The sequence below is a fragment of the Orbicella faveolata genome, unplaced genomic scaffold (assembly GCF_042242905.1).
Source record: "Orbicella faveolata isolate gen_17 unplaced genomic scaffold, um_ofav_v1 contig_15, whole genome shotgun sequence".
Taxonomy (NCBI): domain Eukaryota; kingdom Metazoa; phylum Cnidaria; class Anthozoa; order Scleractinia; family Merulinidae; genus Orbicella; species Orbicella faveolata.
Window position 1 is genome coordinate 9,425,289 of NW_028301542.1, and position 15,720 is coordinate 9,441,008.

The 15,720-nt window shown below is 36.9% G+C and overlaps 1 protein-coding gene across 4 annotated transcripts in view; it reads left to right on the forward strand.

Annotated features, from left to right (window-relative positions):
* LOC110051305 (disco-interacting protein 2 homolog B-like) overlaps positions 1-15,720 on the forward strand; it is a 41,026-nt gene that overhangs the window by 15,241 nt on the left and 10,065 nt on the right. For 2 of the 4 annotated variants that reach the window (XM_089288327.1, XM_089288328.1), the window contains exons 4-25: positions 304-357; positions 2,223-2,372; positions 3,235-3,528; positions 3,884-3,936; positions 4,114-4,174; positions 4,561-4,634; positions 4,944-5,067; positions 5,665-5,759; positions 6,179-6,289; positions 7,192-7,315; positions 7,692-7,795; positions 8,390-8,492; positions 9,196-9,260; positions 9,366-9,459; positions 9,548-9,667; positions 9,774-9,888; positions 10,146-10,285; positions 10,403-10,539; positions 12,154-12,243; positions 12,876-13,003; positions 14,509-14,593; positions 14,815-14,865. In XM_089288327.1, the coding sequence (XP_089144453.1) occupies positions 304-357; positions 2,223-2,372; positions 3,235-3,528; positions 3,884-3,936; positions 4,114-4,174; positions 4,561-4,634; positions 4,944-5,067; positions 5,665-5,759; positions 6,179-6,289; positions 7,192-7,315; positions 7,692-7,795; positions 8,390-8,492; positions 9,196-9,260; positions 9,366-9,459; positions 9,548-9,667; positions 9,774-9,888; positions 10,146-10,285; positions 10,403-10,539; positions 12,154-12,243; positions 12,876-13,003; positions 14,509-14,593; positions 14,815-14,865 (2,372 nt within the window). Of the gene's footprint in view, positions 1-30; positions 203-303; positions 358-730; positions 950-2,222; positions 2,373-3,234; positions 3,529-3,883; positions 3,937-4,113; positions 4,175-4,560; positions 4,635-4,943; positions 5,068-5,664; positions 5,760-6,178; positions 6,290-7,191; positions 7,316-7,691; positions 7,796-8,389; positions 8,493-9,195; positions 9,261-9,365; positions 9,460-9,547; positions 9,668-9,773; positions 9,889-10,145; positions 10,286-10,402; positions 10,540-12,153; positions 12,244-12,875; positions 13,004-14,508; positions 14,594-14,814; positions 14,866-15,720 lie in introns of those variants that run through there. The other 2 variants (XM_089288330.1, XM_089288329.1) reach the window with 2 other exon arrangements.

A 15,720-nucleotide genomic window follows, 5' to 3' on the forward strand; every position in this document is an offset into this window, starting at 1 on the left:
TCACTAAGTGATATTGTTGTTTTCCAGTATTCAACCCTACAAGCTGGTGGTATTAATCATTGAGAAAAAGCTGCAGAATTAATGAAGGTTTCTCTTTGAAAAACAAAATACTACTTAAACTTGTGGTCACGACCGTCATGAAGTGCTCAAATTAGATTTGGTTGCTCCGTATTCTACATTTGTATGATATAACCCCCTTGAGGTTTCTAGAAACACAATATATCATTTGCTGTATTATTTACTTATCTTTCGCAGACTGTGTGGTTTCAGCTTAAATTTGTGATATTATTGGTGTCTTTTTAGATTTAAATGTTGCTTCACCAAGCAGTCCAAACATGAATGATCACTTTAGTGCTGGTAAGTAAAGTTACTTGAAACAAAAACATGGGAATGTACTGTACAATCATACAGTGTAATGAAGGTTGAAGAAGAAGACTGAGGGGTACACTGACAGGTCTTCTTGTTAGCATAATTATATTCGTTACTTGAACCAATGTCATGACATATGTACATATTAAGAAGCATTATCATTATAATGCTAGTCATGTTTTTATGTGTTCTGTTAAATCAGATAAGGGCATTTTTTTTACAATGTTGACATGGATGTAACATTTCCAGCGAGTGTATCTTAAAGTTGAATAATCATGACTCACACTACTTAAAACCCACAGTGATACTTTTTGCCTTTTCATTTATGTGCATTTGTATTTAAATATTGCACATCGTGATATGATATTGGGATGTCGAGAGGACTAAAAAAAGACATGCCTGCATCGGTGACTGTTTGAAATTCATGTGGGCTAGAGGATGAATTTGGGGATAAATTCAGACATTTTCAATCCCAAGATATATGCAGGACATTCAAATTCTGCTTAACCTTGTCAATTGTTCTGTAATTTGGAAGAGTCTGGTTTTAAGATGAGTTGTTTTCCTGTGTGGAGACCAAAAGGTAATAATTCCTTGATTGTTGGCACCTTACTGAATTGGTTGTCGAAGGTAGAGATGTGCTCATTTGTACAAGTCAGATGTCTGGCGTATTCAACTTTTAGGCTACTAGCAAATTGGTGTTACTTTACTAGAAAATTAGTCCAGGGTGACAAACAAATTTTGAAAATGCATACTAGTCACAGCTACTTCACATTGCACAATGACTAAATTATAAAATTATTAATAGAACTTACCTAATAAAATATTCAAAATCATTTGTTACAGTGAAAACTGAATCGTGATTCGATGTACTTGTTAGTGGTAGCATCAGTTATGATCACAAGTTTGACCTTGATGTACATGTACATAGAAGTCCACAAATAATTAAAGTGAAATGTGATTATTGATATTCATATTAGATTAGTAAACTTGGAGGGTATTTAAATGAAAAGGGAAGGGTTTGTGATACTAGATTTTGATTGTCTATTGTTACAGTATACTCTCCACAATTGGAAGGTCTATCTGTTTGTCTTCCTCTTTTTGCTAGAAATTGAACAGTACATTGTACCATTTTATGACTTACAGTATGTACATGTTCATAGAACTTAGATTTTTGAGTCATTTACCATAGCTATACATGGCGCTGAAATGTTTTGAAAATTTGCTGCATATTGGTTCATGCGAGATATGAGTTGTTTTGTTTTCTTTAAGTCCTTCCGTGCTACATGAATATATGCAGAAATGTAAGTCAAAGGAAATTTGAACATGTTGTACAGATGATTGGCTTAGAAATCTGCATTCAAGAGCTTATTGCCCGTATTTCAGGGCGAGAATGCTCATTTTTATTTATTTTTATTTATTTATTTATTTATTTATTTATTTATTTATTTATTTATTTACTATTTTGTTATTTAGTCTGAATCACATAGTAAAAGGACCCAGCCGAGGCTTAAATGCTTTTTTGTTGAAAATCCTGTTACTTAGTGCTAGCTTTAACATTAACATCTTATTGTTATTTGAAATATATGATTGTATATGATAATTAAACATTGTGCAGGACTCAAAAAAAAAACAAACTTGGGCAAGTCTTAGTTTGCTCTTTTAATGATTTAGTTGCAGACAACTTGCATGATCCTTTGCCCAGCAGGAAAGTGAGAATGAAAGGTTACTTGCCCAAAGGAGAATCTACTTGTCCCGGACAACTGGACAGCACTTTTTTCAAGCCCTGATTATGCACAATGTTTTGTACATGTAGTCTACAACCATTCTGTTGTATATTTTGTCCATCTTTCTAGTTCAAAGGTCAGAGGCCCTTCAGGCAGCCTTGGCAAAAAGACTGACTGTAGCGCAAGATCCTGACATGCCAGCTCCATTCAAAAGACAGTCGCTTATGAGACGGAAACCAGTAGAGAATGGTACCCAGCCACAACTTCATGGAGGCTTTGGTAAGTCCGGTTCAAATTTAAGGAAACTTGTCATCAGCATGGCTTTTCTAGTGACCAATAGCGACATAAAGGTTTAGATTTAGAGGTCAGAGGTCTGGATTCAACGGATACTAACTGTTTGTTACGGTTTTTGTGCAAGACATTTAACATTTCACAGTCAGGGATGGATTTAAGCTCGCCTGTCACTTACATGTTCTCACCATGGCCAGTCTCAATCCTTTGGGCACGTGCAAATTGTACAATTTTTGACACCTTTCTTAAGTCACTTTGCCAGATCACAAGTTCAGTCACAGTTGAGTTTCTTTTCCTGACAGCATCTCTCCATTCAGGTTGTAAAATAATAGGTATAAAATTATGTACAAGCCAGCTGTTTAGGCCAATGCTACTCTAGAGTCAATGCTGGTGGGTAACCCTGCAATGGACTAGCATCCCATCCAGGGAGGAGTAGAAATACTCCTAGTCCCTTCATGCTATGTACAGAAACCGGAAATAAGTGCCGGCCTGATGGGCCACTTGGCTCATATGCAGGCGTTACCTACCTTTTGCAAGCATAATAATAATAATAATAATAATAATAATAATAATAATAATAATAATAATAATAATAATAATAATAATAATAATAATAATAATAATAATAATAATAATAATAATAATAATAATAATAAACGAATCTTTTGACAGGATTAACCCATCAGTACTATAAAGTACTGTTATCAAAGGGGTCCTGTAAGATTTAAAAATTTAAAAATTTAAAAAAGGTAAAAAGTTAAAAAGGCAAAACATGGACTGTACATGGATATGTTGTAAATGTATCAATAGACAATCAATCCTGAAGTTTGCTTAATTTTCTATCTTTTAGGATCTGTCTCTTCACAAGACTCGATAGGAAACCTGCCACCAAGTGACTACACTCCTCCAGGTTCACTTAGTTCCCATACCTCAATCCCTCGGGCAGGCTCTGAGGAATTTCCTTCTCCTCCTTCTGACATGTTTTTCCAGCATCGACATAGCTCTGGCAGTTTTCCCCCAGTAACCCCTCCCCCAGACTTGACAAGGCAGGCCCCTGCCGATAAGTTTACTGATACCAAAGGCAGTCGAGTGATGCATATGTCATCAGTGCGGACAGTCGATGAAGATGACGGCCAAGTATCAGGTGAGATATCATTATAAAGGGTTTGCTATCTTTGTCATCCTAGAGAAACCTAGGGTTAATTAAAGAGAAATCATTTATAATAAGTAGTTATATATTAGGTATTTTTCAAAGTCAGGAATCCATTGTGCTGATTGTGCTGCAGAAGTTCATCATCATTTCTCTAAGCTTCAAATGTACTGAACCAATAATATATAATATATATGAAAAAAGTGACGTACATAGCTTGAATGAGTTCTCTATATGAGCTTGTCAACACCTCAGCATGTATTATGAACTATTCTGAAAATGTAGTACTTACATGTATTGGTTGTACCTTGAAGTAAATATTCAATGTTGTTTCTTCTATTTGTTTTAGTGACAAGCAGTAGAGTATCAACTAAAATTCAACAGCTTCTCAACACTCTGAAGGTAAAGTTATATGATCTGCCAGTCATAACTACATAACTAGTAATGCACTGCCATCTTTACCCTCATAGTTTTAAGACCTTTCAGAAGCTTTTATTTCTTTTGTACCCTGAAACCCTGAGACTGTTATTTCATTATTATTGTTTGATTTCCTCACTAAGCCTATCATGAACTTTTCAGAGGCCAAAAAGAAAACCACTAGAACAGTTTTACACAGAGGATGACGATGAACTTCTTGAAGGTAAATTACACAAAGATATTATTTATATCTCCCGCAAATATATCCATCATGTTTGTCTGCATGTACATTGTAGCTGTCACAAACATGTCAATTTGTTCCCAGTTTCCCCTGCCTCAAGAAGGTGATGGACAAGGGAGGTGTCCGTGCTGAAGAGTTATTACCATCATAATCCCACTGTGGGATAAATCCTACAGCACATGTATCAATATGTGAAGGATTCAAATGTTCATGCAGTTTGTGAGAGAGAAAGGGCCACAACAAAATTGTGTCATATTTCAAGTGTAAATTGCATTACATATATGCTGACTACTTTGAATATAACAGAATGTATAATACTTAAATAAATATTTTATATACATGTAGACACTGTATCTTTGTTACTGCAGCAACTAAACCCGATCCAAATGCACCACGACCAGAGGGACAAACATTGAGACCTGTCACTGGAGAATCTCTACAGGTAACTAGTGTGTTGATTAATTTGATACTTACATGTAGTCAGTGCTGCAGGTCATAAAATAAGCTGAGTGTACATGTAAATGATGTGACTTAATTATTACACAGGGCAGAATCTGGTATCTTCCTTTATTTCATATACGTTATAATGTGTTACCATACACCAGATCAAGGGAAATCACCAAATTGTATCAAGGGTTAAATTGAACCATAACATACAGTACATGTGTACCATGTCTTGCAGTTGGCACATATTTTCACACCATTTTCTTTCGTTGGCAGTTGAACCCATATTGCTGTCATTTATTCACAGGTAGCTGAGGATCTACCCAAAAATTTAGAGGAGTCTGTGAGCAAGTTTGCTTCAAAATCTCCAAAAGTTTCCTGCTTTTCTGTTGTGGACAGTCATGGAAAAACTAACGTCTCTCTTACATATGGTAAGTCACTTTCACTTTCACTTTCACACATCACTTTCTCCTCTATTCATATCCCCCTTTATTTTTTCTACCCTTCACGAATTGCGATGAAACCTGTTTTAAGTAGATACCGATGCATGGGACTCTCGAGTGCTAGTGTCTACTTAGGTCACAGTCTGCTTCATAGAAGATGAACAGGGGGTCTGCTTTGTGCAGGTTTCACTACATACTATACACAAGTTTTCAACTGAAATAGTTTTGTAGATCATAAAACACACATGGACTCTGGGCTGTCAGTAACTTTCGAGTCACCTGTGGACTTGATCTTCACACCTGTAACAATCTTGTTACCTTGTGAGTGAATTCTCTCAACAACAGGCAAGTTCACCCTTAACATCATAGGTCCACCAAACATACTCAGCCTAATAGATGTTATGGATTTTGGCTGTTAATGGCATCCCTGAATGGTCCATGGCATGACACACATTATTTTAGTCAACTTCAGGGGTACTCGAGTGAATTACAATATCCATAATTTCAGTTTTTCATATGAAAAAGTGATGTTATAAGAAAATCAGAAACTGAGCTTTTAGTATTTATATTTTCATTCTTACATAGGTAAACTTCTGTCTAGATCAATGAAGCTAGCTTATGCCTTACTAAATAAGATTGGCAGTCACAAGGAAGGAACATCAATTATGACAGGGGACAGGGTAAGTAGACATATTGCAGAGTTCCTGGGTTGTTCTTTGATTTGCAAAGGATATTTGATGGATAGCAATGCTGCACTTCATCTTGTGCATACATTTATTAATAGGCACTTGGCAGCTAATGATAACATGCTACTAGTAGTGGTAGCATGTCAGTATTACTAAATCCAAACTGCCAAAAAGTGCTCTACATTCAGGGACATCTGATGGCCTTTGACATAATGTCTGTGCTTGTTTGTTCATTGACTGATGTGTATAATTTATGTCACTGGTAGAAAAATCCACCTGTAAATTTGGCACTCTGCAAGTGAGGAAAGTCCTTTCCACCCACAAAACTAACAAAACGAAAATAGTTGAACTGTGGATGTCCCAGTATGTCATACTGATTTTTAAGTTTCACATGTAATGTTTCTTGTTTCCAGGTTGCCTTGGTGTATCATGTTGATGACCCTATCAATTTTATGACAAGTTTTTATGGTTGTCTTATTGCTGGAATAATACCCGTTCCTATTGAACCACCTGCAAGCAAAGATGTAAGCTCATGTTTTTGGTTACCTACAGTAATTCTTCTTTTTATTGGTTTTATTTGTTTTTGTTGTTGCTGCTGTTGTTGTTGTTGGAGGCTATACTTTCCTGGTTATGTCATGCATTTTAGAGAAGAAGTAAAAAGTGTTCCACTACCAGGCTTTTAGCCATGACATGAAAAGTGGGCATCCCAGCATTTGAGGCTCCACCCTCCTAGGGGTCTGGGGTCTGGGTGCCCTTCTTGTAAGGTGTATTTATCATAGTTTTGAGGACAGGTGTATCTTAAAATTCCAGATCAGTTTACTGAAAACTCCTGAGCCCACAATCCAGATCTATGAAAAGAATATTAATTAGTGTAATTTTTTTTTAAAATATGGGCATGCAAAGGACCAGACTTTAATTAATTTGAATGTGCTCAGACTTGAAGTCCAGGTACTGATCTAAATAAAATGAATGGCAATTTAATACTATTATTATATCTACATGTAGTTGTGTGAGAAACATTACTCTCACGGTGCCTCTCTCCTCTTCCTGTGATTATAAAATTAATGGATATTATTAAACAAACACTGTCTGTCAGCCTAGGAGTGATCACAAAATACTGGGGGTAATCTGCATGCAGTAGCATCCCATTCAGGGGTGTGCAAAACTACTACTAGATGCTGCAGCCTATGAAAATCAAGTCACAGTGCTACATGTAGTTCTGACAGTGAATGTTTTTCATTTCCACCCATGTCCAACTTTACATTTTCCTAACCACCATGACATTACATTATGTCTAAGCAAAACATGTTTGACCTTCTGTGTGATTAAGGTCTCCAGTGCTATACTACAAGTAGGGTTTTAGCCACCAATTTGGCTTGTAAATGATTACCAGACTGAATTGTAACACATGAGGTTCTTTTTGCAGTACCCTGGCTGTCAGCAAATTGGTTTTCTTCTTGGTAGTTGTGGAGTATCCTGGGCACTCACTTCTGAAACTTGTCTAAAAAGTTTACCAAAGGATGATACAGGACATGTCACCACATTTAAAGGCAAAACACATTTATTCAGTTTTACATGTAACTTACCATACATGTCAGTTGACTACATGTACATGTAGCATATGGTACTACCTGTAGCTGTCGTGAAGACTTGTTTTTCAGTGTGGCATTTGCTCCTCTGATATCAAGACAAATTCTACCAAGACAGTCATGCGTAGAACTCTTGACTGTAGATGGGCTAAATAGCATGGCTTGCTTGTAGCCTTTAACACAACAAGCTGTGGACATTAAAATGTCAATAAATTATATTTCACTTAGATTATACTCGCCATACTGTGGCAAATTTTTACTGATCAGTCAATGATGGTTGTAGAGTTTTATTTTGTTTGTTTTTTATTTTGTTTTGTTTTTTTCTTTTCTACCCTAGGCTGGCCTAAGCTGCAATGGTTTGTTACAGCAAATTTAAACAGACATCCAAAAGATTGGCAACCACCGTCAAACCTGGACAGAAGTTCACCAGCATATATTGAGGTATGTGGATCACTGCATTACATGTACATTCTACACAAACTTTTGGTTGAGACATTTTTCCAAGTCTTGCATGATATTATATTATATTTATTAATGCTGGTTGTGGGAGATGCAGTGGGCCAATGGCTTTGGATTGAAGGGGTATGTCAATCCCTGGCCAAGGTCATTAGCTTTGCATTGTGTTCTTTGGCAGGACAGTTCCTCTCTCCACCCAGGGCTGCATGGTTCAAAGTCCAATTAAGCTAACCCAGGATTAACAAGAATCTTGATTTCAGTTTTGTAACTTTTTGTTGAGGTTATTTTTTGTCTATATGTATATTGCTTGTCCTTCAGTCTTGAGTTTGGATAATCTCAAACTTCACAAAACATAAGCAGTGAAAAACATTTTGAAATGAATACTTTGGTTAACTTTTAATCCCAGGTTAGGGTTAACTGGCTTGAAACAGTACCAGGAGAGGGCAGAAATTCCTCCAGTCTGTTCTTGTTGCAGAAGCCAATATAAGTTCAAGCAGTATGGGTCACTACACCTGATGTAGGCCCCACCTTACTTTTTTCATGCTGTTTCAATTAATTTTTTTTCCTTCTTGCTATCAGTCCACAGTGGGTAAGGATGGTGCAGTGATGGGTGTCACGGTGACAAGAATGAGTATGAATCTTCATACACAGGTCCTCAGTCAGGCATGTTCTTACACTGAAGGTAGGTGCATTCTGTAGGTGCCTTACGTTCTTTTTATTGAGATATAGTTGTCATTAACAACTGCATTGCCAAATAGAGGTTGGGTACCTGAGACATCCAGGAACTTCCACTCTTGGCAGCCAGCAGACCGCTCCCATGGCCGGCAGATCCTGGAAACCAAGCCATGAGCCCCCACACAGAAGGGGAGACAGTCACCCATCACTCTGAATTAACAGTGGAAAGAGGGAGGAAAGGGGGGGGGATGCTTGAAAACGTACTCGCATGCAAAATAACCTTCGCTATAAATGCCATCGCTGTGAAGGCCGCCAGCATGTCACAGTCAAGGTGCACATGGAATCCTGGCGCATGCACATATCGAAACACTGCTGACAATTACAGGAACGCAGGCCCTCTTTGTTGTTGACTCCGTTAAATTGCATTTAACTGCATTAAATCTCTTTTAAAGTTTAGTTCTGAGAATTTGGCAGTGGATCAAGATTAAATCTTGTGGTTAAGGATGTTTTTTACTCCCATAAAATTATGTTTTTACTAATAAGGAGATCACCATGGAGGGAACCAAAGAAGATGTTACATGTATGTTGTCAGAAACATAGCCACATGTCATTTTTCATGACTCCTTAGCAGCGCTAACTGGCTAAAATGCACTCTAAATCATTGAGTTTTTCTTGACCTTTTTTGTTGTCGTTGATGTTTCTTATTTCAGGTGAAATAATGATCAGCGTTCTTGATCCAAAAAGGGAAGTGGGATTGTGGCATTCCATGTTAACTGTAAGTACATCCTATCAATTTTTTTCGTCACAAAGAAAAGGTCTTTGTTGTGCAGTTATGATAAGTTCACTGAGTTTTAAACTGGTTTTCAATTTTTGTTTGCAGAGTGTGATGAATGGAATGCATGTTATTTATGTGCCACCATCAGTTTTAAAGAATTCGCCAGCGATGTGGTTACAGATGGTAACAAAACACAGAGGTGTGAGACAGTCTAAGTGACACCTGTTTAAATTTGCCAAAACTATGTGGGAGGAATTCTGTAAATTTTCTTTTTTTTATGTCAACAGCTACTTGTGCCTTGGTGAGTTCACGAGATCTTCATTGGTCACTGCATGCCAGCAAAGATGTGAAAGATATTAACCTCAGTACCATTAGAATGTTGTTACTGGCTGACAGAGCCAATCCATGTGAGTTGACTTCTGTGATGAATGAACATATTGCTTCAATAATGTACCTTTTCATTGACTTCCTTAGGAGTCAAAATTTAATGCGGTTCTCTTGATCTTTTTCCAGGGTCTTTGTCAGCTTGTGACTCTTTTTTAAATGCTTTTGAGGCTAAAGGATTAAAGCCTGAGGCTCTTTGTCCATGTGCAAGTTCTACAGAAACAATGACAGTTGCCTTAAGAAGGTAATTAAACATGAGGAGCTACAAAACACAAGACTATTTAAGACACTCCCAAGAGTCCATTGCTCATGCTTGGAATTGCTTGTGTGCATCTTATGTCATTGTTATTTTTGTTGTAACTCAACCTGCATAAGATATTAGTACATTCTGTAAGATACATGTACCTTGAAATTAACTTGCGTTATAAGTTGTATGAGCTTTGAAATTGCATGAACTTGCATGAGTTGTTGTCTATTATTTTTGTTATTTGAATTGTTTAGACCAGGCAAGCCAGGAACAACTGCCACTGGTCGTGGAGTCCTTTCTCTATCAGGTCTGAGTCATGGAGTGGTGAGAGTCGACAAGGAGGGATCTCTAACGTCACTGACCCTGCAGGATTGTGGGACAGTGTTGCCAGGAGGTACAGTTTAACGACACCTGTATTAAACAGAAGTGATTTTTATGCAACTGTAAGAGTTATGATTGTTATTCCCATGAACAAATATTAAAATGAAGTGTAATTTTTCTCAACATACAGCTAAGATAGCGGTGGTGAAGCTTGAGGGTCCTCCATACTTGTGTAAGAGTGATGAGGTTGGTGAGCTGTGCATATCCAGTGGAGCCACAGGGAGTGCATACTGGGGACTTGCTGGCAAAACTAATCACACATTCAAGGTAATTTAGGATTTCATCATTCATTTGTTATTTCTATAGATTTGACATATTTTTAATTCTCCACTTGACGATTTGAATACAGTAGTGTTCAAATAAAATGCAATGAAAGGAAAGTGGAAGGAGCAATATATAGTAAACTAATTACAGTGCATATGCCCGTTGATTGAATAGTTTACATTTTTTAGGATGAAACGAAAACCAGTAAAAGTAACCAGTAAGAGAGGAAAGAGTAAAGACAAAGTAAATAAATAGTTTATGTTAGACTTACTAATACTGAGCAGGACAAAACTGGTAAAGTGCTTTTTTAAATAGTTTTCCAGTGTTATGTATTAGTTATAGCCTTCCTAAGTTGCCAGTGAGGTTTACAGAAAAAAAAAAAATGATTACTTGGCATCTGTGATACAATGGTGGGTCTAAAACACAGGTCACTGGTCACAGGTTATTATAATTGTTTTTACCAAAACTGAAACAACCTTAAACCTTTACTAATACTAACCTTAAGCTAACCATTGTCTTAGTGTACATGTAGTATTTAGGCCTAAGGTTAGCATTAGGAAGGGGTTAGAGTTGTTCCAGTGTTGGGAAAACAATGACCTGTGACCTGTGTTTTAGACCCGCCAGTGATACAACCTAGGATATTTCCTGGCTGCCATTCAGTGTTCCTGATATTAGGCTATTTTTGATATAATAAAATTTAGCTTAAGGATGTTTGCGCAAAAATTTTCCAACATTGATTTTTTTTTCTGAGACTTTTACCACTGTAAGATGATGAGTTAGTTATGTCAGAAATGGGGAGAACATACTCGGAAGAACACCTGAAATCTGAAAAATCAGGCTTTGTTAGCAGATAGGGCCACAGTGTCTGTAAGCCCAAGAATATTGCAATTAGATCTTTGAAGCGAAATGTTCTCTAACAAATATTGTGTAAGTGGATCTATTAATAAGTGAATTTAGTCAACTGGTGAGGTTCCTTAAAGAACAAGTTTACATTTAGTGACCATAGTTTCACGCGCCTTGCAGCCGCAAGGTGGCAGGATTCGATGTCTCGTGGACAGAAATCTCGAAATTTTTTTTAACTTCCCACGTTGATTTTTTTGTTCATTTTTGGACAATGTGGAGATAATTGTAAATGAAATCTGTTTCTGGAAAGAAAAGCAGGGGCCACCAGATGTCCAAGCTCATTAAATCCAGGCAAAGCTATTGCAATGGCCATCTACCTTATTGTTGCTTATTTTATTACTTAGTGCGCGCTCTCGTGCATGAAGCGGCATGTGAATTTGCGTGCACAGTAAGGATGCACAGAAACAATTAGTGCGAAAGTCCTCAATAGCAAGGAGTGTGGCTTACACAAAAGGAAATGAACTCACATACATTATATCGTGCGGAATCAATTTTTTTGTTTGTCTGCTAGGTCTCACTACTGAATTTAAATAATTACATGTGTAGTCCTTATTCAACTGAATATATGAAAAAACAATGACACACATGTAGTCCTTATGTCTATTGCAGTAGATGCATAAGATCTACCATGCTCTATCTACCAACAAAGAGCAAACTTAGCTGGCTGATAAAAATTTTTGTATAATATTCTTCTGTTGTTTTTCTCTTGTACAGGTTCAACCTACTTTAGACGATGGAGCACCATGGGAGCAGTATCCTCTGAGTGACTTTGTTAGAACTGGATTACTGGGATTCCTAGGACCAGTAAGATTCTCTTTGTTTTCTTAGTTCCTTAGTTCTTGGTCCTGTTGGCTTTGATACTACTACGGTACTTGTAAATTTAAGTCTCACTGCTTCTGTGTGAGCATTTATGTAAGGCCTGCATCAACATATTCTCTTTTTACTGATGGTGAAGTTTAAACAGTTTGGAAGAAGTTTCACAGTTCTTGTAAGGCTGTATCCTCATGTATGTGTTACATAATGACTACAAATGCGTTTTTTTACATTGATCGTCTTTGGTTGACAGTAAAACAAGCACAGATGATCACTGGAAATAAAATATTAAGCGTAAACATTCTAGAAAATGGATAATATTTTTCACTTATTCTGGTCTTGTATACTTCCTAAATGTTGACAACGCACCTAGTATCTTACATGCTACATGTCAGTGTTGAGCCAAGAGTTCCTTGTTAGATAGATACTTGAACGTTTCTTCTAACTTACATTCTCATGTGAACAGGCCTTAGTGATGCATAAGGGATTGTTAAACTCAAGGGGGCCAAATATTTGTATACATTTACAGGCAAAATGTATGTGTGGAAAATCTTTACCCATAGCTAAATAGGTAAATTTCTGTATTCAATATGGTAATAATTGTATATTGTTCACATGTACAGGGTGGATTGGTGTTTGTGTGTGGCACAGCTGATGGTATAATCAAAGTCAGTGGAAGAAGACACAACTGTGATGATCTGAAGGCCACAATCCTAGCTGTTGATCCAATCAAATTTGTCTATAGAGGCAGGTTAGTGTCTCGCAAAATAATTAATAAAATAATAATTTACATTAGTATAATTTTCAGAGGTGAATATAAGAATTGGACATTCTGATTGGTCGAAAAGCTCATCATATGATGCTCCCCCCCGCTGGAGCTTAGTTACTAAGCTCACCATTTTTGCCATCTCGGCAAGTAAACATGGTGAACAGTTGGTGAATGAAGTTTTCATTTATTTGAAAGACATCACTCCAAGTCCAGGATATTTGAAAGGATGTAGAATTTTCAAAATGACTGCTGTCACCCTTGGACCAAAAGTCTTTTCAAGAACTCTTATTCAAGGCTTTTAAGAATCGCAAACGCAGTGGTTACGTTGAATTGTTGATCACCAGCTGGTCAGATTGATTGACCGAAATTTACTTTTCTTAAAACTAAAGCTACTCATGTCTAGGCGATGATGACAACTGTGAATGAAGTCAACAACGATAAAACAAAGGTACCAGATGAATTTATTTTTCATAGTGTTTCAGTCATTTGTTTTACTGCCGAACTTGATGAGTAAATTGATTGACAATCGATGTGCATGTAAGCTTATTATGAAAATTACAGCTGCATATGTATATGCACATGAACAATATTATGGCATCTGTGTTTTTATGTTTTTGTCCATTATTTTGTAGTCCTTGAAATTCACCTTTGAAAATTATACTAAAACAGTTATTCGCCTCAGGCTCAGTGAACATTGGTGAATATTCACCAATGTTCACTTCGCCTTTGGCAAATAATTGTTAATTATTATTGTCATTTAAGCTAAACATTAACAGATACCGTAAATGTTCGAATTAGTGCCTGGGGCGTTTATTACAAATTTAGGAGAAGACGGGAGTGCTTATTCGAGGGGGCACTTAATCGAGAGGGGGCGCTTATTAAATGTTTCCCAAATCGTGGCCTGACATGATCATTTTTTAATACATCATATCTGCATAAACATAATCTGTTTATCAACATAAGAAGCTGATCCTAAGGTTAAAATCGCAGCACCGTTAGTATTTGTAATTTTTTTTCAAACTTAACGTGTTCACAAACTGAAACAATGTACAAATCTAATACTACAGGATGGAAACTATACATACTTTGTTGTCTCATTACTCGTCCACAAAAAGGGGGAAGGGGGGCGTTTATTCGAGGGGGGGCGCTTATTTTAAATTTTGACTGATAGGGGTGCTTATTTGAAGGGGGCGCTTATTCAAGGGGGGGGGGGGTGGTGCTAATTCAAGGGTTTATGGTATGTCAATTATTATTAAGATGGCATTCAATTTTAATGTTATTCACGCCAACACTTTTTTGTGTACATTTGCAACAAATTATTATGATGGAATGTCCTTATGTTGATCCAATGTTTTAAGCAACTTGCAGCTGTCAATTTATTTAAAGTTCTGTTCCCAGTTTGGCAATTTGAACTCAACCTGTTGTTAAAACTTGTAATATATTTGAACATATATACATGTATTGAACCCATTATTGCTTTGTTTTAGGATTGCTATCTTTTCTGTCAATGTTCTCAAGGATGACAGGATAGTGGTTGTGGCTGAACAAAGACCACAATGTACAGAAGAAGAGGTTAGTAGAACATTGTCACGTGGTTTGCTTCCTCGTAATTGTTTGTGAAAAAAATGTGTTTGTAATCATATAGTCCAGCAGTGGCTGACAATTCTTCAAAAACATTATGATTAATTCAGAGTTGATATGAGACCTGTTCATTATTTTTGTCAGTGAAGGTGTTCCTTCACTATCAAGAAAACTGTTTATAAAATAATTTGACTTTTTTTTTCTTTTTCTAGAGCTTTCAGTGGATGAGTCATGTTTTACCCGCAGTTGATAGCATTCATAATGTAAGTATTGATGGTGTTACAATTTAACAGGTACTTGGAACAGGGGTCTGTAATTGAGAGGGCAATGTAAATCAAGCCTTATAGAACAAAGGAGACTTGCTTGCTTTGCTTCATCTTTGTTCCAAGGAAATCGCCATCTTTGTCGGTGACATGTGTGCACGAAAAGTGGTTTATCGACCCTAAAATTACCACAAGCGAAATGAAACGGGCAATTTTCTCTTCACTTTGAATTGCTTTTCACGGTAACATGCCTTACATGACTTACTGAGGACCTATTAAAGAATGATTCTCCTTCGAAAGTTCGGTTGTCAAATTCGGCAGCACCGAAAACCGCGTGTTCAAGCAAAAGTGCGAAAACCAAGTGAAAACAAGAAAACTTTTTTACTTTTTCGCGCATGGGCAGACAAAAGTCCCCTTTGTTGCCTTATAGGCCATTTCAGAGTTGCCTTTTACGTCTGTGTCAAAACGAGTCTCCGTGCAAAACCTTTAGACTCGTTTTCATGCAAATCAATTTTTTCATATGAAAGGTTTTGCACGAGGACTTGTTTTGAAAACGAGGCACAAGATAACTCGAAACAAAGCCTGGTTTACACTATCGACATAAGGACCTGAACGTAACAACATAAGAGGGACGTTATGTTTGCAGTGTGAACATCCTGACATAATACGTGTAGCAACACAACAGCATGAACATAACCTTATGTCTTTATGTCTATGTTACCATTGCCCACAATACAGACATAAAACCTGGTTCGCACTAGCGACATAAACGACATAACGGCATCGACATGAGGAAAAGATCAGCTTTATCTTTATGTCGTTATGTTCATGCTGTTATGTTGCTAATATGTCATT